The following is a 25202-nucleotide window of genomic DNA, read 5'->3' as shown; positions in this document are numbered from 1 at the left end:
AGGGAGTCTTCTCTTCTCAGGAGGTGGCCAAAGTCTTGGAGCCTCAGCTTCACGATCTGTCCTTCCAATGAGTACTCAGGGCTAATTTCCTTAAGAATGGAGAGGTTTGATCTTCTTGCAGTCCATGGGACTCTCAAGAGTCTCCTCCAGCACCAGAATTCAAAAGCATCCATTCTTCGGCAATCAGCCTTCTTTATGGTCCAGCTCTCACTTCCATACATCACTACTGGGAAAACCAGTACCTTCTTGGGCTCCATGATCACTGCAGATGGTGACAGCAGTCACGAAATTAAAAGACGCCTGATTCTTGGGAGAAAAGCAATGACAAACCTAGACAGCATCTTAAAAAGCAGAGACATCACCTTGCCAACAAAGGAGCTCACTGTATGACCAGTCACTTCTTTCTCAGCCCAGCCTCCCTCACAGGGTTCTTGTGGGGATAGAATGGGGAGGGGGGGAACAAGCCAGTATGGTCAGAGTGGTGGGCTAGGGGGAAATGGGGGTTCAAATCCCTCCACCTGGCTAAAATAAAGCTCACTGGCAGACCTTGGGGGTCAGTCGCTGCCTCTCAGCCTAACCTGCATCACAGGGACGTTGTGAAGATTAAATGAAGAGCAGGAGGTGGGAGTTAAGTTTACACCACCTTGAGCTCCTGGGAGAAAAAGCTAGAATATAAATGCAAAAACACCTTTACAACCCAGACTCAGGCATCCCCAAACTCGGCCCTCCAGGTGTTTTTTGGGACTACAACTCCCATCATCCCTAGCTAATAGGACCAGTGGTCAGGGATGATGGGGATTGTAGTCCCAAAACAGCTGGAGGGCCGAGTTTGGGGGTGCCTGCTGTACATGGTGCCAATCGGCTATCATGGTGTGACCACCATTTTCCCCCTACCAGAATGTTTGTAATATTTTCTTTGGTTTTGAAATAAAAGAAAAAAAGGAAAATCCCCCATGAAGGAGCCAGGCACCCACAAATTTCAGTGCCAGGGCCATGCACGCTACATGGCACCCACGACCTCGGGCACCCACGGTCGCGAGCTGGCACTCCTGATGCCAACAGTTCCGCTTTGCAGAGACCCTGTGAGTTGCGCCCACGTCTCCTCCTGCTTCGCAAGTTGACGCTCCGGGTTGCTGAGGACCCAGGACGCAACAGGATGTGATGCTGATGCTGCAAAACGAAACTACCCAGCGCTATTTTTTTAGCTGGGAGCCACCAGGAAACAGAGAGAGAGTGTGTGTTACGCAACGGGGAGAGCCACCACCCGCCTCTCCGGGCTTCACGTGACATGGCGGCCAAGTAAAAGCAAAACTGCGCCTCGGAGGCTGACTCTTGGCAAAAGCAAGCCTCTTCCTCCTCCTCGGCCTCGGGAACGAAAGAGCGCGACTGCTGGTCCTGGCACCCTCCTGGCCGCAGGATGGGCTTCTTCTTCCTGCCCAGCCTTTCCTCGGAAACCTGGGTGCTGCTTCTCGTCTTCTTGGTCCTTCTGGGACTGTGAGTTCAACTCAGAGAACAGGGAGCGCGCACGGGCGGGCGGCGGTTGCTTCTCCGCGATCGGCGGAACCTGCTGCTGCGGGATTCCAGGAAGGAAAGGGCTGGCGAGATGTTCGGGGAAGCGCTGTCGCCCGCGCTTAGCGCGCTGCCTTGCCCGCAGAAGGGCTCCGGGTTTAAGCCCCTGGACCCTCTCCGGGGAAGACTTGGGCCAGGCGCCCTTTCTGAAACCCTGGAGAGCTCCTAGGGCCGCTCAGGGGGGACAGCGCTGAGCTGGACGGAGCAATGGCCTCACTCGGCAGAAGTCGAAATCAGCCCTTTGTTCAGATCCTGAGGACTGGGAACTTGGCTTTTGGAGAGAAAGGCTGTAGTAGTTCAGGGGTAAGGGGACCTGCTTTGCAGACAGAAGGCACCAAGGCTCAGTCCTCCCCCGTGGCCTCTCCGGACGGGGCTGGGAGATACCCCTGCCTGGAATGCTGCCGGTCAGTGCCGACACTTCTAGACTGTGTGCTCTGACTTTGGTCTGTGGCGACTTCCTGCGTTTCAAAGGTGCCGTTTTGCCAAGCTGCTGTTAGCTGGGAAGGAAGAGGCTAAAAGCGAGAGAGGAGGCAAGCAACTCTGGTACTTTTCCAGGGTCGCTGCATAGAGCAGAGGGATCTCTCTTCCTCCTCCACATGTTTACAAAGGGCTCCCCACCTGGACGAGGCAGGCAGCTGTTCTGTAGGAGCAGCTTCCCCCGGCCCTGTAGTTCTGTGGCAGGAAAAGTGCTACCTGATGAATTTCTGCTGAGTCTGTAGCCTTCAGAGGTCCTTTGTGTTGGCTCTAATCTAATCTCTGTCCCAGGCTGTGCCCGATGGAGGCGACGCCTGCTGCAGTTCCAAGGTGCAAGGGTCAAAAGTGAGAGTCGCGGCCCGGACACCCACCCCCAAGCCCTGCCCTGGTGCCACCACAGCCCGCCAGCAAGCAACCAGCTTCTTAGGCTAGCAAAATAAATAAAAATGTAAAATCTACAGTGTTCAAAATGCCCGGTGTATTTCGTGACTGGTGTGGGTCCAATTTGAAACCACGTGGAGATTTCTGGACGCCAGATTGGCAACTGACCTCTCCACCTGGCTGGCCCCTGGCCTCCTTAAGCAGGGCAGCAGAAGAGCTCATTCGTTGCATTGATTTTCCACCTTTTTCTCCAAGGTTGACCTCCCCGCCTCAGTTAATCCCTACAACAGCCCTGCGAGGTAGGCCAAGAGGCTGTGACAGGCCCAAGGTCACCCAGTCAGCTTATAGATATATGGAACTGAAATGTTTAATAAATAATAATAATAAATGGTGTTTAGACATTCTGTTGTGGCGCCTGTAACCTTGGTTTTAAAGTGCTATTTGGCAATTAGCTTATACAGTGGTACCTCGGGTTACGGACGCTTCAGGTTACAGACGCTTCAGGTTACAGACTTTGCTAACCCAGAAATAGTACCTTAAGAACTTTACTTCAGGATGAGAACAGAAATCGCGCAGCGGCAGTGGGAGGCCCCATTAGCTAATGTGGTGCTTCAGGTTAAGAATTGTTTCAGGTTAAGAACGGACCTCCAGAATGAATTAAGTTCTTAACCTGAGGTACCACTGTATTTCTGAGTTTCTAAAACTGACAATGCAGTCTGGCCAGGAGGTTGAAGGCTCACTCTGCCTCGCCTTTGCCAGGCTCATAGGAACATAGGAAAGTACTTAGTCACATCTACTGGTCCTCCTAGCTCAATAGTGGACCAGTAGATGTGGAAGCCAGGTGTGCTGGAAGAAGATGGAGACAGCCACCCGTCCATCCTTGGCCAGGCTGCTCATTCGTTCACCCGCAGGGAATTCCTGGTTGCCTGTGGCTTCTGGGCGAGCGGATAACTGCAAGGCCAGGTGGACTGGGATATCTTGTTTTTCAAACCACTTTTCTCATTGACTTCTCTTTCACTGGTTGTCTTTCCAGCTATGGGATCTGGCCATACAATTTCTTTAAGAAGCTGGGAATTCCTGGTCCAAGGCCTCTGCCCTTCATCGGGACCTTTCTCGAATACCGGAAAGTGAGTATTCTGCAGTCAGTCTTGTGACAGTTGCCCTGGGAGGTAATCAAAGGATTGGCGAGGGGAGGGGAGAGAGTAGGTGACTTTGGATGGGACAGGGAGTCTGTAGCTTGTATGTGACTCCCTATGTCCTGTACTGGTCATTTTGGAAACAAATGAAAAACTTTTAATACCATGGGACATTTTGAGATTTACCCTCAGAATTGCTTTTTTGAATTGTTTTGTTAAATGTGTGTTGTGATTTTGTGTGTGTGTGAGTGTATGTAGATGGGCTTTCAAATTAAAGTTTTGCAATCACATATCCGTCCTTCATCCTAAAAACAAGATTCCATTTCCTCCTGCATCTTTTACAATAACCCAAATCTTTTACATCTCCATTAAATCAAAAATTCACCATTAAACTACAAGTGTTACTCCAATCCTACAAACAATTTTAACGGTTTACAATGATTTTTATGATAGATTATAGATTTTCCCTCTTCCTTATTAAAATTTTAGTGATCCTGATTTCTGATTCTTCCGGTCATTTTTTGCCATTTCAACAAAATCCATCAACTTAATCTGCCATTCTTCTCTTGTCAGGACTTTATCATCTTTCCATCTCTGGGCCAATAACATCCACACAGAAATTTCATGTATTAAAAAACTATACCCTTCTACTTTGTGTCAACCAACCTGCACAACATACAAGCTTCCTTCTTCCACATTTATGTCCCACCCTTCCTTCAAGTTTTATTTCACCTTGTCCTTCCAACAAACGTTAAGGTAGTACCTAGGGAGTACTCAAGGCTAAGCAGGGACTCGAACTCAGGTCTCCGCAACCCAAGACCAGCATTCAGTTCTGGCTGTCCGTGTTGCCTGTGTCTACATATAGGAGATGATATGGGTGTTTTCAAACAAGCTATTTCCCAAGTGTATTCTAGCAGTCATGTTGTGGTGTGAACAGACGAGGAGGATGAATCACATTCCTGTGGTGTGTTTGGGCTGCTTCTGAGACAAAGCAAAGTTCTTTACAGCCCCTAAGTCTGCCTTGCCCTTAAGACAGCACAGCTGCACTGACGGGAGATGCCTGTTTCTCTGACAACTGTTTTTATCTCTGCAGGGGATTCTGGATTTTGACCTGGAGTGTTTTCAGAAGTATGGCAAAATCTGGGGGTGAGTGTCCCGCAAAACAGAACCGGGCGTGTGGGGAGGTTGGTCACTGGAGAAGGCAGCTGTGCCTGTTGCTGCCTGCAAATTGTGGCCCAAGTGGAAAGTGTTCCTTGCTGCTATAGAATAAGAATACAATCCTGTGCTCAGGCAACCCACATTTTGCATACTGTACCAATGATACAGATTGAGAAGGTGTGCGTGATACACTAAGCATAATTTGCTCCGCAAACGTTTTCTGGTAGAATTTATTGTCCAGGTTTTGCTCATCATCAGAGTAGCATTTGTCACCAACAGATGGTCATTTTATTCCTCTGGCTCTTGACTTCTGAGGTTTTAACAGGTAAACCTTCCAAGTGTAGGCTGTTGGCTAAAAGGCAGTGCTGGAGGAAGTGTAACCCTCCAGTGGCTGTTTGGACTACAAATCCCATCATCCCTGGCCATCAGCCATGCTGACTTTGGCTGATGGGAGCTGGAGTCCAATGACACCTGGAGAGCCACAGGTTTTCCACCATTGCAGCTGGAGGTTAGATAGAGAGTCCCAATCTAACACCAAAAAAGAATCCTTTTTACCTGTTAGGGTGGTGGGCTCTCACAGTTGCACAGCCACCTGCTGTGAATGCTGTAGATCTCTGGATTTCCTAAATCTAACAGTGTCAGCCTAGATGGTTTTTAGGGACCAGCTCCAGGGTTCATTGTTCCTAGCTTCTTGCCACAAACCAATTGTTGCATCCAAGCAAAAATTACAAAGATTCTTCTTCTTCTTTCTGGGCAATTAGAATTTTTGACGGCCGGCAGCCCATGATGGCTATTCTGGATCCTGTCATGATCAAAACCATCCTGGTGAAAGAATTCTACACCCATTTCACCAACCGTCGGGTAGGTATCTGCTGGGGAACTGTCTCTGTCTTGAGAGATGGTGATGGATTTTGGATTCTTTTTTTAAACTTAGACAACAGCCTGGATCTCACAGAACGTGACGCTGTGTTTTGCTCAGCCAAACTGTGGCTTGCTCAGTCATCAAAACTCAGCAGAGCATATTTACCATGGTTTGGCAAACCCTGATGTCAAGCCATGGTTTGATGTTGGGTTACAAACTGTGGCTTGCTTTAACTATGGTTTGCTGTTTATGTCCAAACCCAACACCCTCCCTTAATGGTGGTGTATTTTGCCACCCCAGGCCAGACATTTGGCAAGGTATAGAGATGTGAGCTATGAGCAGCTAGAAAACAAAACCACTCCCATGACTGAGCAATTCTCAATGGGGCTTTTTTCTGAAGGAAGCTCTTTCCCACGCTGTGACTGTTTTGTAAGGAGTGGGGGAAATTTAAAGGGGCCATCCTTCTGCAATGCTTTCTGACCAAGCTCTGAATTCATAGCTATCAATGTTTCCCTTTTTTAAAAGGGAAATTCCCTTATTTCGAATAGGATTCCTCGCAGGAAAAGGGAAAATTTGACAGCTATGGCTCTGATCCACTGATATCTGGCCACCCTACTTTCTAAACCTACTTGCAGTGCTATAATTAGGTTTTCGGGGGGGGCAGTGCTGACCTTTCAAACTACGCACTCATATCTGTTTCTCATAAAAGGAAAAGATAAGCTGGCAGAAGTCTGTTGCCCCATTCAAGGTGGCAGGAAAGCGTTAAGAAAGTCTAAGATAAAGAGTGCATTTGGCAGGCATGTGGCAAAGGGATGGGGGAGCCAGCCAGATTCCCCCAAAATATTTTCCTTTCCAGCTTGCACAGTCAGCCAGAGTTCAGGTGATGTGGTGAGGCAATGCCAATCCTTGGGTGTCATGGTTTGGGGGGATATCAGACAGGGGGTGAAGTGTTGGGGTGGAGGATGGGGAACAAACCAAGCTTTGGGGAAGTAAACCATGTTTCCCTCCCCCATCTGTGAGGTGGATCTTGGTTAGTTCAAACAAACCATGGCTTGGCACTTTGTTTGAATGCAGTCAATCTCTACGTTTGTACCAAAAAAAAAAAAAAAAAAAGAGTGTTTGGTGGTGACAGCTGCAACTCACTCCCAGTATTGATTTCTTGGACTGCTTAGGACTTTGGTTTGAATGGAGAACTGGACACCTCAATAATCACAGTCCCAGATGAGCAATGGAAGCGGATTCGCACCGTCCTCTCGCCCACCTTCACCAGCGGGAGGCTGAAGGAAGTAAGTCTTCAGACCAACCCATCTCTGATGCCATGTTGCCTAAGAGGTGCTTTGGGCAGATCACTGCCAGTCTTTGTGAGTAGATCGCAGTCTCTTGGGATTTGGCCACCCCTGATTTTATTCCAACTCCCTGCAATGCAGGAATCCTGCCCATGGCCATAATGAGTTTCCCTGCCCTCCAGAAACTGTTTTCACACCACCTTGTCTGCAAGGGAAGTTACGTGTGTCGCAAAGCATTCTGGGTTATGTTTTGGGGGCTGCTTCCAAATACCAGCTGCTGGAAGCCATGGGAGCGGGGAGGGTTCTTGCGTTCGAATCCTGCTTGCCAGATTCCTACAGGCATTTGGTCGGCCACTGTGAGGACCGGATGCTGGACTAGGTGAGCCATTGGCCTGATCCAACAGGCTCTTCTTCTGTTCTGGGGTCCATAATTGTTGACCCTAGGACTGCTAGCCTGGATGGTAAGGAGCAAGGAATGAGAGAGGGCAGGGCCCCCTATCCTCCTCACTCCCTGAGAGCCCTACCTGCCCTCGGTGTCACCTTCTCAGGGCAGGACGCTGAAGGGAGTGAGCAGAACCAGGAGTTGCTGACCATACCATGGCAGCCAGAGAGCTTCAAATCCAGGATTGCTGGAGCTCAAGCCTGAAGGGGGCTCAGGATTGTGATTAGGCCACTCCCTTCAAGGGATTTGGGGGGGCACTGGAGTGCCTCTTATGTGGGTTGAAATATATGAGGGTACACCCAAGGATTGAGTGGGGTGAGTTGAACTTTTGACTGATTTGAACAAAATGAACCTAACCTGGGTGAGTGTGATGGCTCGAACTTGGAACCGGAGGAGTCTTGGTCCGCACCGGATCCTCTGCCTCAGGCGGCATCTGAACCGAGTCTGGGGCCTGATTCTGAAGAGCCCCAGTCTGTATAGATTCCCCTGCAACAAGCACCAGCCTGAGCCGAGTCAGGGGCCTGAGCCTGCCCTGGCTCCAGATGTGGGGATTACCTCCTTGCCTCCAGCTGGGCCATCACTTACAGCTGCTCCACTGTCAGGGGAGGCTGAGGCGGCCTCTGGGTCTAGTAACCCACTGACGTCTCCCGAGCTGCAGAGACTGAGGTTTGAGAGAAGGAGAGACCTGAGTACTTGCAGGAGGAGTGCTCGCCTTTGGGCGAAACAGGGAGGTGAGTCACCGGGGGATCAGAACCAGCTGTTACCCCGTGAGAGATAAAACACTGTTGGACCCTGCCCTAGGCTGCAGGAGCAACATTGCTGTTTGCCAAAACCTGCCTGAGACCCTGTGCCTGACCTTGCCTGGTTTCCTGCCTTGGCCCTGTTGGACTGACTCCTCGTGGAATCCTTGGATTCGGGACCGGACCTGGACCGCGTTGCTCAGGTTACCCCCGGGCCCAGCACAGACGAAAACCTCTCCCGCTCCTTGTGGGTGTCTTCTCCAGCGCCAGTCTCTTGACATTGTGAAGTGGCCAATCCAAACTGCTGCTTGTTCTATGGCTCCATTTTAATGGGGTCTCTGCCGCCATTCAGGTTTTTCTCTGCATTTCCAGATGCTCCCCATCATCAACCGATACGGAGGAATGCTGGCGAAGAACGTCCAAAAGAAATCGGACAACGATGAACCCATGGACATGAAAGAGTGAGTTATTTCTTGGGGGGTTGTTGGGGGGGGGAAGGAGCCCATTTTAGAACTGAAATGAATTCCAGGAAACTTCCAGGAGGAATTCTGAGTATTGACACGTTTTGCAGAATTACGAGGTTGAGTGTTTTCTGGAATGTCTCAATTCAGAGTTCAGCAGGAGTTTGATCCCCGTATGGAAAAGCTGAGTGTTCCTGCACTGCAGGGGTCAGGCTATAAGATCCCCAGAATCCCTTCCAACTCTACAGTTCTATGAGTCTCAGGAATACATGATTGAATACATCTCCCATGTAAAAAAATGAAACAAATTTCTATAGGAAAAAACCTAGAGAAAATAATGCAAACAAAAAGTTATATATATTCTTAGAATATATAGACACCTTGTGGGGAAGTAATGCAATCAAAAAGTTAGCCTCCGGTTCAGCTTGTGCTGTTATTAGTCCCAGGAAGGAATGAGTACGATGATATTGCAGCAGGGCATTGTTCTTTATTTAATTTTTTTTTAAGTGTATGTTTTGAAATATTAAGTATGTGGTTGCTAAATATGTTTTAATTGACACATTTTACTATGAAAAGAAATCCATGGGAAGTCATAATTGCATTTAACAAACCTATTAAACAGAAACAGCATAATGAAGAAAGTTAATGATGTACGATTTCCCCCACCATTATGGAATCTTAAAAATAAACATGTAATTTTTAGATGAAGTCTTGTACAGGCTTGAGACGTATCCAATAAAGAGAGCTGATTCACGGGCCAGGAAGGCCTGAGCTCATGCGGATCACGTAGCTGAGTTTAAAGTCCTTGCAAGATTCATTGTGTGCTTCTTTCTGCTGAGGGTCTTCTCTGGGAGAACTTCATGTCACCAACAGCCATCACATTTCATGCGTGTTTCTTCCCTGCTTCCCTTTCCCACAGTATCTTTGGCGCCTACAGCATGGACGTTGTGACCAGCACCTCGTTCAGCGTTGACATCGATTCCATGAACAACCCCAACGATCCTTTCGTCAAGAACATCAAGAAGTTCCTCAAGTTCAGTTTTCTGAGTCCATTGGTGATTCTGATAGGTAAGAGACACTTGTCTCCTAAAGTGGGCAGGCAGAGAGGTTGGGGAGAGGACCTTTTTCAGCTGGTGCACCGCATACCTTCAGGGGCAGGCATCCGTGGGATCTCTTGCATTTAGTGGGAACAAGGAACCAAGCACTGGTCACGGCATGGCTTTGCACAGTAGGCTACATTCCAGTGATGCAGAAGTCAGACAAAAGCCAGAAGTCTACTTCGAGAAGCAGGGCTAGGATTTATTGTTGCAGCAGTAAATGCAATAAACTAATGTGCTTGTATCTTCCTGGATCTAGTTGCACTGGCTCCCGGTAGAGTATAGGGTCAGATTCAAGGTGCTGGTCTTGACCTTTAAAGCCCTTTGTGGCTTAGGGCGGGGGTATGCCCCGCAGAGGACCTTGAGGTCCATGAATAACCATAGTTTAGAGGTCCTGGGCCCTAAGGAAGTCAGACTATCCTCCACCAGGGCCAGGGCCTTTTCAGTGATGGCTCCAACCTGATGGCATGCTCTGTCCCAGGAGACTAGGGCCCTGCAGGATTTAACCTCCTTCCGTTAGGCCTGTAAGACAGAGCTATTCCACCTGGCCTTTAATTTGAATTCAACCTGATCTTTTATTCCCCTTCTCTTCCCTCCCTCTCCCCTTTTATGAAGATCACCCGCTCTGAGACCCCACAGCTAATTCTCCCCTGGCCTCCACGCTGGCCCAAGTAGGACTAATTCAGCCAGCTAGCCCTGGGGATTATCTAATGCTTATTTCCCCTAAATTGATTTCTGAATTTTGAATTTTATTGTGGTTCATGTTTTTATACTGTATTTTATGCTGCTTTTACAATTGTTTTAAATTTGTTGTTAGCTGCCCTGAGCCCGGTTTTTGAACCAGGAAGGGTGGGGTATAAATAAAAATGTTGTATTATTATTATTATTATTATTATTATTATTATTATTATTATCATCTATAATGTGTGCTTATAAAGAGTTTAGGTTTGCAGGGCTGAAACCGCGTGTAAAGGGTGTTTGCACAGATAACTTTGCCATGTGGTTGCCAGGTCTCAGGCTCTCTACCTGAACTGTCCAGGTTTCAGCTTCTACCTAAAGATCTCCGGGGAAAGGAGTTCTATCTCTTGAAGAAGCAAAGAGAGAGGCAGCTTTGGTCCATCGTATTCCTAACTTTTCTGTCTCTCAAGAAGAGCTTGGCAAGATTCCTTGACCGTGTGTTCTTCTTAGACTGCTGCTTCGTTGTATCCTCCCAAAACGCTGTTCTGTTTTTCTCTCTTCCAGTCGTCTTCCCGTTCCTCACACCGCTGCTGAATAAACTAAACTTCACCCTGTCATCTACCGCCTTCCTAAACTTCTTTACTAATGCTGTCACAAAAATCAAGAAGGACCGTCAAAAGAACCAGCACAAGGTCAGTATGGCCCCTTCCTGAACATCGCATGTGGAAGGTCGGGTGCGTGATTGACACTCCGTTCTGTCCTGCTAACCCTTGCCTCTGTCTCTGTTCCCTTGCAGGACAGAGTTGACTTTCTGCAACTCATGGTGGACTCCCAGATCTCAGGCAACATCTCCAATGAAACAAGTTCCTATAAAGGTAAATAGACAGGTGGCACCTCCAAACAGTGGCTGTGTTTTGTGCTACGGCTTGAAGGGTGTTTTCTTTGCTCTGACATATCAGGGCTGTACTCCCTGTTTTGGGAATCCACCTTTACAGAGATCCTTGACATTTCTGGCCAACACCTAGAAAAAGCGAGTGAACTAGCTCTGCTGAAGTTCATTCAAGGTGAAAACCTGAATGTTCACTTTAAAACCATTCGTTGTGTATTTCCTGGTAGCAGGGATTGCTAGGTTTCAGAAGGGAGTAGAAGTGCCATTGCAGACATACATACTAACAGAGCAAACCTAAGCACAACCTGGTTTCTCTTTGCCTTGGCTCCGGGGAGGCTAAAAAGGTTCTGCAGCCTGAATTGTGCTGGGCTTTGGGAAGCTGCCAAAGGGCGACCCCTAAGGGACCTGACCCTTTGGGATAGGCAGCTGGATTTAGGAGTACTGCCTGGGAGCTGAGAATACGGTGCTTCACACTTTCATCATCTTTTTTTATTATTATTTGTATGCCACCTTTCCACAGTTAAAAAAACAATGCTCAAGGCAGCTTACAGCATAACAAGATTTACATACCGTGTTTTTCGCTCTATAAGACGCACGCGGGTGGCGCTGTGGGTTAAACCACAGAGCCTAGGACTTGCTGATCAGAAGGTTGGCGGTTCGAATCCCCACGACAGGGTGAGCTCCCATTGCTCGGTTCCTGCTCCTGCCCACCTAGCAGTTCGAAAGCACGTCAAAGGGCAAGTAGATAAATAGGTACTGCTCTGGCGGGAAGGTAAACGGCGTTTCCGTGCGTTGCTCTGGTTCGCCAGAAGCGGCTTAGTCATGCTGGCCACATGACCCGGAAGCTGTACGCCGGCTCCCTTGGCCAGTAAAGCGAGATGAGCGCCACAACCCCAGAGTCGGTCACGACTGGACTTAATGGTCAGGGGTCCCTTTACCTTTACTTTAAGATGCATCAGACCATAAGATGCACCTATGTTTTGGAGGAGGAACACAAGAAAAAAAATATTCTGAATCCCAGAAGCCAGAACAGCAAGAGGGATCTAGCTTCTGGGATAGCCTCTTGCTGTTCTGGCTTCTGGGATAGCCGCACGAAGTCTCTTCAGGGCAGCGGAATGAAGGCTCCCCCTGCCTGGAAGAGGCTACACGCGGCTAAGCCAGAAGCCAGGACAGCAAGCGGGATCGCTGCACACTGATCCCCCTTGCTCTCCTGGCTTCAGTGAAAGCAATGCAAAGCCTCTTGAGCAAAGAGGCAGGAGCGCTCCTGCTGTGCTCTAGAGGCTTTGCGTGGCTATCGCTGAAGCCAGGAGAGCAAGAGGAATCGGTGCGCACCAAGCCCTCTTGCTCTCCTGGCTTCAGCCATAGCTGTACAGCCTGCATTCGCTCCATAAGACGCACATACATTTCCCCATACCTTCTAGGAGGGGAAAAGTGCATCTTATAGAGCGAAAAAGATGGTAATTACAAAAATTATAAACAATAAATAAACCACATCAAAAAATGCACAACCAAATGGGAAACATTTCCCACATAAATCAAAATCTAAAACTAAGAACACAGCATTAATATCACAGTTTAAAATGACATAGGTAAAAAATAACAGCAATTTAAACAAAAAACAAAAGAAAACGGAGCCCTCTCTGCCCAGCAGCAGCAGCAGTGGCAGCAGTCCTTTATAGAGCCCATCAGGCCCAGGCCAGGTGTTGAGTGGCAGGACTGGGGCCCTCAGGTGCTGAGCAGGGGAGTCCTCCTGGGTGGTAGCCGCAGCAGCAGTCCTTATAGCCTGTCAGGACTATACAGTGGTACCTCGGATTAAGTACTTAATTTGTTCCAGAGGTCCGTTCTTAACCTGAAACTGTTCTTAACCTGAAGCACCACTTTAGCTAATGGGGCCTCCTGCTGCCGCCTTGCCACTGGAGCACGATTTCTGTTCTCAACCTGAAGCAAAGTTCTTAACCTGAAGCACTATTTCTGGGTTAGCGGAATCTGTAACCTGAAGCGTATGTAACCTGAAGGTACCACTGTATGCCATTTAGCTAACTAGTTACCTAAACGACAACTAGGAGGGATAGTTATAAGACATGGGGGGTGGACGATGGGTGCATATTGTGCCTTTGGGACTGGAGAAGTAGGAGTAGATGTATTTTGAAATGGATTGAAATGAGGCCACAAGTGATTTTGAGACAAGTACCACATCTTGAATAGTAAGACTGTTGATCCCACCCCGATTTTTACTGACGGCTTGTTTGTAGTGTTGAGATGAAGTTCTGTTTTCCCTCCTTGTTTGCTTTCTTCTGCAGCTCTGACGGACAGAGAGATTATGGCCCAGGCCATTGTATTTATTTTTGCTGGTTACGAGACCACTAGCAGCACTCTCAGCTTCTTGTCCTACTGCCTGGCCACCCACCCAGATGTGCAGCAGAAGCTGCAGGAGGAGATCGATGAGGCTCTTCCCAACCAGGTAAGAGCATCTGTTTTGGTCTCCAAGGATGATGCTCATCAGGTCCGTCTGATGATAAATGTTTTGGCTTGGAGGGACATAGGCAAACATGGAGAAACCTGTCTCCTGGTGGCTCGTGGGATGGCCTCAAAAGCATGATGGCGGGTGGGAAAGCTGGTGGACTCCAGATCCCATCACCCCAGCCAGCATGGCCAGTGGTGATGGATCATGGGAGTTGTAGTCCAACAACATTTGGAATCCTTTGGGTTCCTCACCTCTGGTCTAGAAGGCTGACATACCAGAAGTGGAATGTGGGGGAAACAAAGATGTTGAAGCCATCAGATAGATTTCACTGGCAGTTTTCATCCTAATTCCCAGTAATTGAGCAGGATTGCAGTACAGTGGTACCTCGGGTTAAGTACTTAATTCATTCCGGAGGTCCGTTCTTAACCTGAAACTGTTCTTAACCTGAAGCACCACTTTAGCTAATGGGGCCTTCCGCCGCTGGAGCATGATTTCTGTTCTTATTCTGAAGCAAAGTTCTTAACCCGAGGTACTATTTCTGGGTTAGTGGAGTCTGTAACCTGAAGCGTCTGTAACCCGAGGTATCACTATAGTGTTAATTGGCAAGAATAGAGGTACTGGAACTGCCACCACGATTTGTGTTGGGCATGCATGGCTGCCACTCGGGACAAATGTGGACAGGTTCAAGAGGGCGGAAACTTCTTGGTATAAAGAGATCACAGGTGAACTGGGAAAGCAAATAAAAGAAAACAAAGCAATAAAATCTGATGGAATTTATGAAGGGGGCAAATAGGAACTGCAGTACTGAAGGCTGGAGCTTAATTTACCTGAATCCTGTCCTTAATAAATGTATGTTTGCTAAATAATCCTACCTTTCCCAGCAGACTCATCTAAGAAAGCTGTAAAATTAGGGGTCTGGGAGTTCTCGACCAGAAAAAAACAAAGCAAAGTATTTGTGTGCAAACCAAATAGTATAAATTTGGGAGGGGGGTTATATTTGTTTGTTTATCAAACATGGATTTTATTTTTCATCAGGGCCAGAAATTTGGAGGGATGGAATTCTAGGAAAATGGCTGGGCAGCAACTGGGTTCTGCTCCCCCTCCCTCTGTTTCAGCCGGGCCCAGCAGTCCGTGGGTGGCACTGGTGGGGAGTGTACCATTATGCCTCATCCAGTACTTTTTCTAATTCATGGAGGAGGAGAAGGCTACTGCAATGGTCTCAGGCAGGCAATCAAGCCCTGATAAGAATTAATGAGTCTCTGGAAAGTTTTATGGCATGTTTATTTACAAATCACATCGAGAGTGCGGTTCCGAGCCTGCCGCTCTTAGCAACGAGTTGGTGACTCTGAGGCTCTGCCCCTGTCACAGCACAAAAGGCGCCAAAGTCCAGTCCGTCCTCTATTGTACTTCTGTCATATTTTAACCCTTTCAGTTCTTCTGGTTTGGTGAGAAGGTGGGTGGAAATCCCCCCCCCCTCAAAACAAGAGCCCTCTGAATGCTGTTTCTCTGCTGGTTGCATAGCAAGCCCCTCAATGCCGTCTATCTCTTCCCCTCCCCCTGTCTGCGAACTGTCTGTGTCTAGGAACTCTTGGTGAAGGGGGCCTTAGGTTCCTGAAGTTTGGCCTTAGGTTCCTGAAGTTTTATTTCCCTCTTTTGCAGGCCACTCCCACCTACGAAACCGTCCTTCAGTTGGAGTATCTGGACATGGTGGTGAACGAAACGCTTCGGCTTTATCCTCCGGGAGGGCGGATCGAAAGGGTTTGCAAAAACACTGTGGAGATCAACGGAGTGACGATCCCCAAAGGAACAGCGATCATGATCCCTGCCTATGTCTTGCATCGTGACCCGGAACACTGGCCGGAACCGGAGGAGTTCAGACCCGAAAGGTGCGTTGCAAGGAAGGAGACTCTTCCTTCTCCCGAAAGCAGATAATAAGAAATCCTGGCGACAGGAGCAGGAAACCCAAGAGCGGGTGTGATTATTACAACACCTACACAATGCATTTATCATTGTTTGACATCCGCTGTCTGCGCTGCCATGCGGGGACTTTTTATAACCTACAACCATAAACTGTGCATGGAATTTAATTAACTGTATTGAGGGAAATGACACCTAGATGGTTTCAGCGACTGAAACATTGGCCTGGTTTTATGCCCAGCGGTTAAAAGAAGAGCTATAGGGCAGCTGGTGCCAAGCCATGAAAATGCTTGCAGAAAATGAAAGCCAAAAAGTGATATACTTCTTCCAATGTTTGGGGAGGGGAAATGATTTAATTCCTATTGATAATGGGAAAATAATTTGTCCATATTTTGCATTTACATCACTGAAAAGGTTTACATGTCCACAACATACTTGCAATACAGAAAAGAAGATTAAATTATATTTTCCTGGTGATTTCAAATGAGCTGAGCGTGAAAATCTGATTAATAAGCAAGATACAATCCAGATAGAAAGTGCTTAGCTGCCATATCAAAACCTAACTAATAAGTGACATTTAATCCAACCAAAGTGTTTAATTGTGCTATAAGCATCTTTTCCCAACTTTCATCCTTTCTCCCCATTCATCTCTAGTATCTAAGCTGAATTAATAATATCTTATTATCAAGAAAGAGAATCCTATTTTCATAACATTTCTTTAATCTCTAATTTCTGCCTTCCTTCATTGCTGCTGGAGCTGAGGCTGCATGTATACAGTGTCTTTGAAGCACATTTGAAGCAGATTCTCCTGTTCAAAGTATTCTGGGTACAGCAGTTTGCTAAGGGCTGCTGGGAACTGCAACTCTTGGAAGGGGAAACTACATTGCCCAGAATTCTTTGCGGGGAAAACATGTTTCAGAGTTTTAAAGCTACAGTATGTATGCAGCCTTCGCCACCTCCATTCATTTTGATGGGATCTATTCAATGGTATGCATAATGACTGGTTACTGAACTCAATTGGAGGGGAAGAGCCATTTACACCACCTCGAGCGTTTTGCAGGAAATGGGCAAGATCAATGTAATAACGAAATATGTTTTTCCTTGAGGAATAAATCTACCCTGGGCAGCGATAGCAGTTTTCAACCAGCAAACTCACAGCTGCAGCAGCTGCTTTGAAGAACATGCCTGTTTAACCAACCCATGGACCCCCACTGCCTGCTCAGGGACTCCTGACGCCCGCTCGGTCAGCTCCTGTGCACCACGCTAAACCGTCGCGGAACAGAGCAGGGACTGCCTTCTGCGATGCTGGCCAGCTTCCCATTGGCTGCTGGAAGCTCCTGTGTGTGCGCACGCACTCCGGCCCACCACGGCGTCTGCGGGGCCATGTGCAAGCCCAAGCCACAAAAACTTTGCTGACCCCTGATCCATAGCTTGGCCAATCAAATTCCATCCATAATTTGATTCTCCAGCCCCAGATGGGGTCACTTGGCTCGCCCAGCAGTGGAGGAACATTAGGTGTGTTTTGCTTCCAGTACCCTTCCTCACCTCACACTTCTCTCTTTTCCGATCTGGAAACAGGTTCAGTAAAGAGAACAGGGAAGCCATTGACCCGTACGTCTTCCTGCCCTTCGGTGCGGGTCCACGGAACTGCATAGGAATGCGCTTCGCCCTCCTGGTCTTGAAAGTGGCGATGGTGGTCTTGCTGCAACGATTTTCCTTCCGTCCCTGCAAAGAGACTCCGGTAAGCCGCAGCATTCTGTCCGTTTCGCCTTAACGCAAGGCCAACTGCTCTATTAGCACTGAATTGTTTGCTAAAACCAGATGGCTGTATACATTTTATTTCCCCCTCCACACCTCATTCCTGGGCCGGAGGAATCACACCTGTCTCTGAGCACAGGTGTGATGTGCTGACAAGGTCTCAATCACACTGTGACATTCTGCACTCATGGCAGCTTCTGGATAAATCCATCCCTGAAGTAACCAATTATTATAATATTTATTTTTAGCCTGCTTTTTTCCCCTGACAAGGGCTCAAGGCATTTTGCAGATAAAATAGGAACAGCTAAGAAACATTGGGAGGGGAAATCCAATCATTTTTTTTTAAAAAAAAGCATTAATAGAATTAAATCCAGCTATATAAAGATATATTAAAACATACACATAATTACAATAAAAACAGCACAGCCTCTGCCATTTCCTTAAAAAAAGTCAGTTCCCAAATGGCTGTTGGAACAAGAAAGACTTCACATGCTGGCAGAAGGACAGCAAGGAGGGAGCTAGTCTAGCTTCTTGAGGAAAGGAGTCTGAAGTGTGGGAATGTTCAGGGAGGCAGGAGAGGATATATTGTTTATTAATATCCTTCCTAATTTGTGCTAGCAAGTTCCTTTACTTAGCAGAGTTTCACATTCCCCTTTTAAACGCACAGTGGATAACTGGTTGCAGGCTTGTGTAAGCCTCTCACTATTAGGTTCCTGGTAAGTTCTCTTAGATCCCTCTTAAAAGAATAAACACGCCACAATCTTGTGTTAAGTATATAAAAGTAGTTTACTCACATCAGATCACAGTTGGATCCCTGAAGGCAGACTTAGTTACAAAGTACATGCATGTGGCTCTATCCCATATGGGGACAATCCCTGTGTCCTCTGGAAGCCAACAGAGCATCTCTAGCTAAAAAGCTGCTCCAACTATGGAGGAAGTCAAAGAGAGAGAGTGTACAGTGTGCCTTGTCCTTTTGTTACCTGGACAGGTAAGGTCACGCCCACCTCTAGTCACATGCAAAGGATGTATGTCCCAGCCAGGAGGAAACAGGAAGTTTTTGACTGGCTGGACCAAACATTCCGCCACATGTCCACTCTAGGAAAACAAGGAATGTTGTACTTGACTGCTACTTATGTATCACATCCCACACAAAGTTGCTTGGGAGGAGCCAACCCCAAGAAGGCCCTCTTCTTCATCCCCACCTGTGAGGGTGGCGGGACCAAGAGAAAGGCTACCCCCAAAGATCTCAGAGCCCAAGTAGATTTGTATGAGGGAGTGTGGTTTTTCAGATCACTTGGACTTAAGCTGTGTAGGGTTCTATATAAGTCATAAGCAGCACTGTTGAATCCATAGAGTTGGAAGGGACCCTGAACACCATCTAGTCCAGCCCCCCCCCCCATTGCAGGGATGTGCAGCTGTCCCATAGGAGGATTGAACCTGCAACCGTGGCATTAGCAACATCATGCTCTAACCAACTGAGCTATCCGTTATTCAAAGCTGATGTTCCTGGGCGCTTTTGAAAGGCAGCCCCATGTAGAGAGTGTCGTGTGTGGAGGAAAACTTAAGATACGTTGCAAAGTTCCCCAGAAATAGACCAGAGGCAATTGTATCTCATCCAGCAGAGCTTTAGTGATACTGAAGGTGAATGAGCATCATGGTCACAAATCCAATACTTTCAGGACTGGCACTGTCTGTAAGAAGTCCAGTTGCAGCAGACTTAACCTAAACTTCACAATAACTTATAATAGGTCTAAACCTTAACACTATAGCATACAGACCACCACACCAGAACAAAGAGATAGAAAGAGAAAGTGAGTGAAACCCAGGGTCCTCCTGGCCTGACTATTCTTAGGATATTTCCGTTCCACCTTAAAAGGGAGCAGGCTGTGAGTCACAGAGTCTGCGTATTTCCTGTTCACAGGATGTTTATGTTTTCTGTTGCTTTCGTTTCTCTCTGTGTTGGAGATACTGACGCAGTCATGTCTTTCTTTGTTCTGATTGATCAGCGCTGAATAAAACTTGTAAATAATGCTCTCCTGAGTGCGACTTCCGCTGTGCATTATCTGCTGACAGAGTGTGCATGAGCTCTAGAATGTGGCAAGATATTTTCTAGAAACTCATGTCGCTAATTGCTGATACTGCATGCCTACGGGAGATCGATGGATCATCCGGCAGACGGCTTGGGGCCATGATGGACTTTATCTCCCTGGCAGTATCCCAACAACTATTATAGTCAGCATGACCTTGACAGAAGGGATAACAGAACCAGTTTAAACCAGCCGTACTCAGCTTCCCAGGAGTAGGCTAAACATCAGAAACCTTCTGCCTGCTTCTTTCACATAGAAAGAAACCTTCCAGAACACTCTGGAGCTAAGTAGAATAGGAAAGATCTCTAGACATCAGATCAATACTTTCTGTACTAAGAAATGCAAAGTGACAGAGAGCGTTACAGTAATCCAAACAGGATGCAGTTAAGGCCTGTGTCCTTGTGGCCAACTCAGACATCTCAAGGAACAGGCGCGTTTCATGCCCTTTCCTAGTCCAGCAATGGCCGTAGCGTTTGATACGGCCATATTTGGACTACTGTGTCCAGTTCTGGTTGCCTCGCCTCAGAAAGGAGGTTGGCAAAGATTTAGAATGGGACCGCAGAAATGATCAGGGGATGGAGTAAATCTTTGATGAAGAAAGTCTGCAGCAGTTAGGGTTTTCTCATTTGGAGAAAAGATGAGTTCAAGGCAAGATGATAAAAGTTTTTAAAATTATCCCTGGCATGGAGAAAGGTTTTCCTTCCTCTCTCTTAACACTAGAACTCATAGATCATGGGTAGGCAACCTAAGGCCCGGGGGCCGGATCTGGCCCAATTGCCTTCTAAATCTGGCCCACGGACGGTCCAGGAATCAGCGTGCTTTTACATGACTAGAATGTGTCTTTTTATTTAAAATGCATCTCTGGGTTATTTGTGGGGCCTGCCTGGTGTTTTTTACATGAGTTGAATGTGTCCTTTTATTTAAAATGCATCTCTGGGTTGTTTGTGGGGCATAGGAATTTGTCCATTTTTTCCCTCCAAAATATAGTCTGCCCCCCCCCAAGGTCTGAGGGACAGTGGACCGGCCCCCTGCTGGAAAAGTTTGCTGACCCCTGTCATAGACATTTAATCAATCCGAATGCCGGAAGGTTCGGGACAGATAAAGTCCTTGTTTATGCAGCACAGAGTTAAACTGTGGAACTCCCTCCTGCAGTGATGGCCACCATCTTGGATGGCTTTAAAAGAGGACTGGACAAATTCATGGAGGAGGAGAGGGCTATTGACAGCTGTTAGCCACAATGGCTATGTCCTGCCTCCACAGTGATGCTTCTGAATCATAGAATCATAGAATCATAGAGTTGGAAGAGACCACAAGGGCCATCGAGTCCAACCCCCTGCCAAGCAGGAAACACCATCAGAGCACTCCTGACATATGGTTGTCAAGCCTCTGCTTAAAGACCTCCAAAGTAGGAGACTCCACCACACTCCTTGGCAGCAAATTCCACTGCCGAACAGCTCTTACTGTCAGGAAGTTCTTCCTAATGTTTAGGTGGAATCTTCTTTCTTGCAGTTTGGATCCATTGCTCCGTGTCCGCTTCTCTGGAGCAGCAGAAAACAACCTTTCTCCCTCCTCTATGTGACATCCTTTTATATATTTGAACATGGCTATCATATCACCCCTTAACCTCCTCTTCTCCAGGCTAAACATGCCCAGCTCCCTTAGCCGTTCCTCATAAGGCATCGTTTCCAGGCCTTTGACCATTTTGGTTGCCCTCCTCTGGACACGTTCCAGTTTGTCAGTGTCCTTCTTGAACTGTGGTGCCCAGAACTGGACACAGTACTCCAGGTGAGGTCTGACCAGAGCAGAATACAGTGGCACTATTACTTCCCTTGATCTAGATGCTATACTCCTATGGATGCAGCCCAGATCCTGCTTCCTGGTTTCCCACAGGCATCTGAATGGCTCTTCTCATGCAGAATGATGTGTGTGTGTGAACTTTGCAGTTGCTTCTGCTGGACCTTCCCTGCTCCATCCCACTTACTGCTCATTTTTGCTTTCTTTTGATGACAAAGATCCCCATGGAACTGGACAGCAAAGGCTTCATGAAACCGAAAAAGCCCAACATTCTGAAGCTGGTCCCCAGAGCCGTTGCTTCTCCGGAGGAATAAAGGAAGGGGACACAGCAAAGAGGCAGAGACAGGCGCTACCTCCCTCTTTCCACACCGTGTTGCCTTCACCTCACTGAGGACTAGCGACTTGCATTGACAGAACTGCGCAGAGGAAATCGTGCCTTTTATTTCTCAGAGTTTTACTGACCTGATAACTCTCTGTTTACTTAAGCTTATGTGGTAAGCAGCAGTGAAGACTGAAGACATATGCAATTTTTATGACCTTATCTTTAGATTTTAGAAGTTTGGGGGTTATATATGCTGCTTCTTGGCCAAAGGTCAAGGTTTCATAATTTAAAATCATGGGAAGAAAGAAATTGCAATATGTACTGTAGCAGTAGATGTCAGTGTTTTCAGACCTGAGATCCCATTTTAACCTAAACATGGATTTGCAGGACGCATTGCTTAAGGTTATTTTAATCATGTATTTGAATGGTGGCCATGTTGCAGTTGGGACCCACTTTAAATCAGGCTGTGACCTTGTAGTGGATCCCCACCCATCAGTGAAAGGCAACCTCTAACCTCCTGTGCAACTTTGCTGCCCAGGGCTGAGGTTTGCAGTGTTTTGGTAGCGTCCAACTGAGGCACTTTGTGGTTCTCCCACATTTGCACCTCTGAGCCAGAAAATCCCCCTCTCCCTTTTCCCCAGCTCCACTCCACTAAATTCCCCATCATCTCCCCTACCTCTGTGACCCAAACATGAAGACCCATTTCCCACTCCCCAAGGCGAAACACTGTATGCTGTACTTACCTCCCATATGTTGCCAAGATCTTTGGGGCAGAGGTCTTCAACTTGGGTTGCTTTTGGAGGAGAGGGGAGACATCCAGATGACTCTCAGAGACAGGGCCTTCTTGGTGTTGGCCCCCTGTGTGTGTGCAGAACTCTTTCCATGGATCGATCTGCCAAGCCCCAACACCACTGACCTTTCTGTGCCACCTTAAAACTCCACTTTTCTCTTAGATGTCACAGGTTTAGATTTTATTGTTGAACACCTTTGCCATTTTCCAGTGTGGCAGCACATATTTGAATGTGGATTTTTTGGGTGATGCATTATGTCTGCTGCTGGACTGTTCAGTTTTCTGTGCCACCCAGAGGCCTTCTATTCATAGATATGCATAGATATACATAGACATATATAACATAAATAAATCTATGGTTTGCAACAGTTCTTTTGGTGCCTGTGGCTGAGCGATGGGTGGATCTTGAGGTCAGTGTGCCCAGGGTGTGTGACATGTGCTGGGTCCCTGAGTGTCAGACTTCGGAGAATTGCTCCCCACCCCCATTGACTGTGTATCAGCGGAACAAAGCAGTTAGAGTCTCTTACCAGTTTAAGAATGTTTAATGATCAGAGCAAAAGAATAACACAGCCATTCTCTGAATAAAGGTGCTTCACTCCTACTCCCCCTCCCCTAGTTATCTTCATCACTTCCCCCTTCTTGCAATCTGATCTCACAAGCACTGAGCCTTCTGCGTAGCAACCTTATCAGCTGTTCTTGCCTTTGGAGAGAGATAGGCTGGACAGTGTCAAGTGAAGCGGAGTCCGTTATCTCTCTCTCTCTCTTCCTGTTCTGCTTCTTCTAGCTGTTCCCCACTCGGCTCTGCCCAGCTGTTGTTTTCCGAACTATGCCCCTCTGCAAACCAATTCTCTAAATCTATACCACTCCACTGTTCCTGGGCAGCTTCAGGATCCTGGTCAGGAGCACGAAGAGGGGGAGGTTCCCACCATTCCTCTTCAGAGCTGTAATCCTCAGTCTGGTCTCTGACACTGAGCATCGCTCGGGATGCCTTGTGTCTACATGCAGAGGGCCGGGTGGCCAGCAGGCAAGCCCCAACTGTGCTGTTTCCATCCATCGGCCCGAGCTCTGATGTAAATCAGTGACCCGGACTTCAAGGGCCAGGGCACACTATTAGCAGAGTGTACTGCGTATACAGAATAGGCGTGAGGCTTGTGAAATCATACTATAACTACAGATTTATTAATCATAAATCAGGACAAAGAAACATGTCGTCTCTCTCTCTCTCTCTCTAATGTTGTCTCAGAGAGAACGGGAAAAGCAAATGCTATACGCAAATGGAAGTTCTCAGCAAGCTGTGCTGGAATATAAACAGACATGTGACATGCAACAATTCCACACGTCTGTTCCTTAAGGTGGAACGGAATTCTCAACACCTTGTGCCCCCATCGCCTATTTGCTTGCACTCCCTGGCTGGCTATTATGTTATTGTTGATGTATTGCTTTTCTATTCTGCCTCTTTTTTCTCCCTCTGGAGTCCTCTCCTGGTCCTGGGAGACAGTGGAGCAGGAGAGGTGGGGCAGGCAGAGGCGAAGCAACCTGCTCCAGTACCCGGAGTGGCGCTTGTCCCAGGGGGCTTGGTGCGCGCCCCGGGGGGTGCTGCCGAGCAGGGGTCAGCATGTTGTACCTTTTGAATGGTACCTAGGGCGAACTGCTGCCCCCCTTGGAACGCCCCTGGGGGCAGGAGGAGGAGGAGGCATGGATGTCCTTGACCAGGCATAGGCAAACTCAGCCCTCCAGATGTTTTGGGACTACAACTCCCATCATCCCTGACCACTGGTCCTGTTAGCTAGGGATGATGGGAGCTGTAGTCCCAAAACATCTGGAGGGCCGAGTTTGCCTATGCCTGTCCTTGACTCTCTACCGGCCTGACCGATCTCTCCCTCTCCAGCACCTGCACTTCCCTCTCCAATCCTTCAGCTTCTCCTGCCTCTCGTCTCCCCCAGATCACCGATCCCTTCTTCCAGGTCGTTCTCCAACCCACCCTTCTCCCAGTGCTCACTCCTCCGCGTCCAGCCAGTCCCTGGTGCACAGTTTGCATGACACACTAAGGAAGATAATAGCACAATAAAATTCAAAACAGCAACAATTAATTGCACATCTAATCAAAATCCAATTAAAACTACTTAGTTTGATTAGCTAATGCAACAAAATGGGTGGAATGGATGCAGCGGTGCCAGCCTTTCCGAAGGCTGGTAGTCATTTACACTTCCAGCACCTCTCTGCCACCTCTTGCCTTTGAGAACCCACAAGTAATCCCAGCACCCTCAGGGGGCGCCACACCCCACTTTGGGAAACCCAGATGAGGATCAGTGCTGCGTTAGGTGGCCCAGTGGCCTGGCTTGGTGTAGAATAGCTTCCCGTGTTTCTAGGCTTCCCACCAGGAGATCCAAAGTTGCCTTACTTTGTCTGTTTGCTCAGCTCAGCCCCATGAGACCTTTTTGTGAAAGCTCTGCCATAACCAAGCTCAGAATCGGATCACTGATCCCGCGCTGGATGTGTTGTCAATGGCAACTCTCTTTTCCAAGGCCATATTGCAAATGGGGAATGGTTGGTGCAGACACACTTTTGAAGGTCACCCTGTTCCTCCGTCGTTTGTGTTCATCTGCCGCGTGCATGATGTGCGGCGCAATCAGAAGGCGTCCCGAATGCTCATGAAGGAATGCCAGCACTGCAATCATTTCGCTGCGTAGCTGCAGCAACGATACAGCACAGACCCCTTTCGCAGGATGAGCTGAATCAGCAGAAAAGCTTTTGAAGAAAGGGCTCTTGTTTTCTCCGGGTACAGAAGCAGGGAACACTTTCTAAGGCATTCAGAGCTGCATCAGAGCATACCAGACCTCATCTTGGCCCAAAATCAGAACTACGCCTTGCAAAAGACACGGGGGTGCTGCTGTGAA

At 47.8% G+C, this 25202-nt stretch overlaps 1 protein-coding gene and 1 long non-coding RNA gene across 3 annotated transcripts in view; one reads left to right on the top strand and one right to left on the bottom strand.

The window, feature by feature from the left end:
- Nucleotides 1-24035, bottom strand: part of LOC310693142 — a 54108-nt gene extending 30073 nt beyond the window's left edge. Inside the window, exon 1 of one of the 2 annotated variants that reach the window (XR_014519004.1) lies at nt 22833-24035. This is a non-coding gene — a long non-coding RNA (uncharacterized lncRNA). The remainder of the gene's footprint in view (nt 1-22832) is intronic. The other variant, XR_014519005.1, reaches the window with a different exon arrangement.
- LOC310693084 (cytochrome P450 3A24-like) lies at nt 1270-22673 on the top strand. Its single transcript, XM_083474762.1, has 13 exons — nt 1270-1494; nt 3458-3551; nt 4654-4706; nt 5480-5579; nt 6753-6866; nt 8421-8509; nt 9429-9577; nt 10849-10976; nt 11081-11159; nt 13474-13634; nt 15297-15523; nt 17133-17295; nt 21412-22673. Exons 1-13 carry the CDS (start codon nt 1418-1420, stop codon nt 21505-21507), a joined length of 1530 nt encoding a protein of 509 aa, XP_083330888.1. The 5' UTR covers nt 1270-1417; the 3' UTR covers nt 21508-22673.
- Nucleotides 24036-25202: the final 1167 nt, after the last annotated feature.

The sequence above is a fragment of the Podarcis liolepis genome (genome assembly GCF_965112155.1).
Source record: "Podarcis liolepis genome assembly, chromosome: 14".
Taxonomy (NCBI): domain Eukaryota; kingdom Metazoa; phylum Chordata; class Lepidosauria; order Squamata; family Lacertidae; genus Podarcis; species Podarcis liolepis.
Note: the sequence above shows the minus strand (reverse complement) of the source record. Positions and strands in the feature narration are given on the sequence as shown.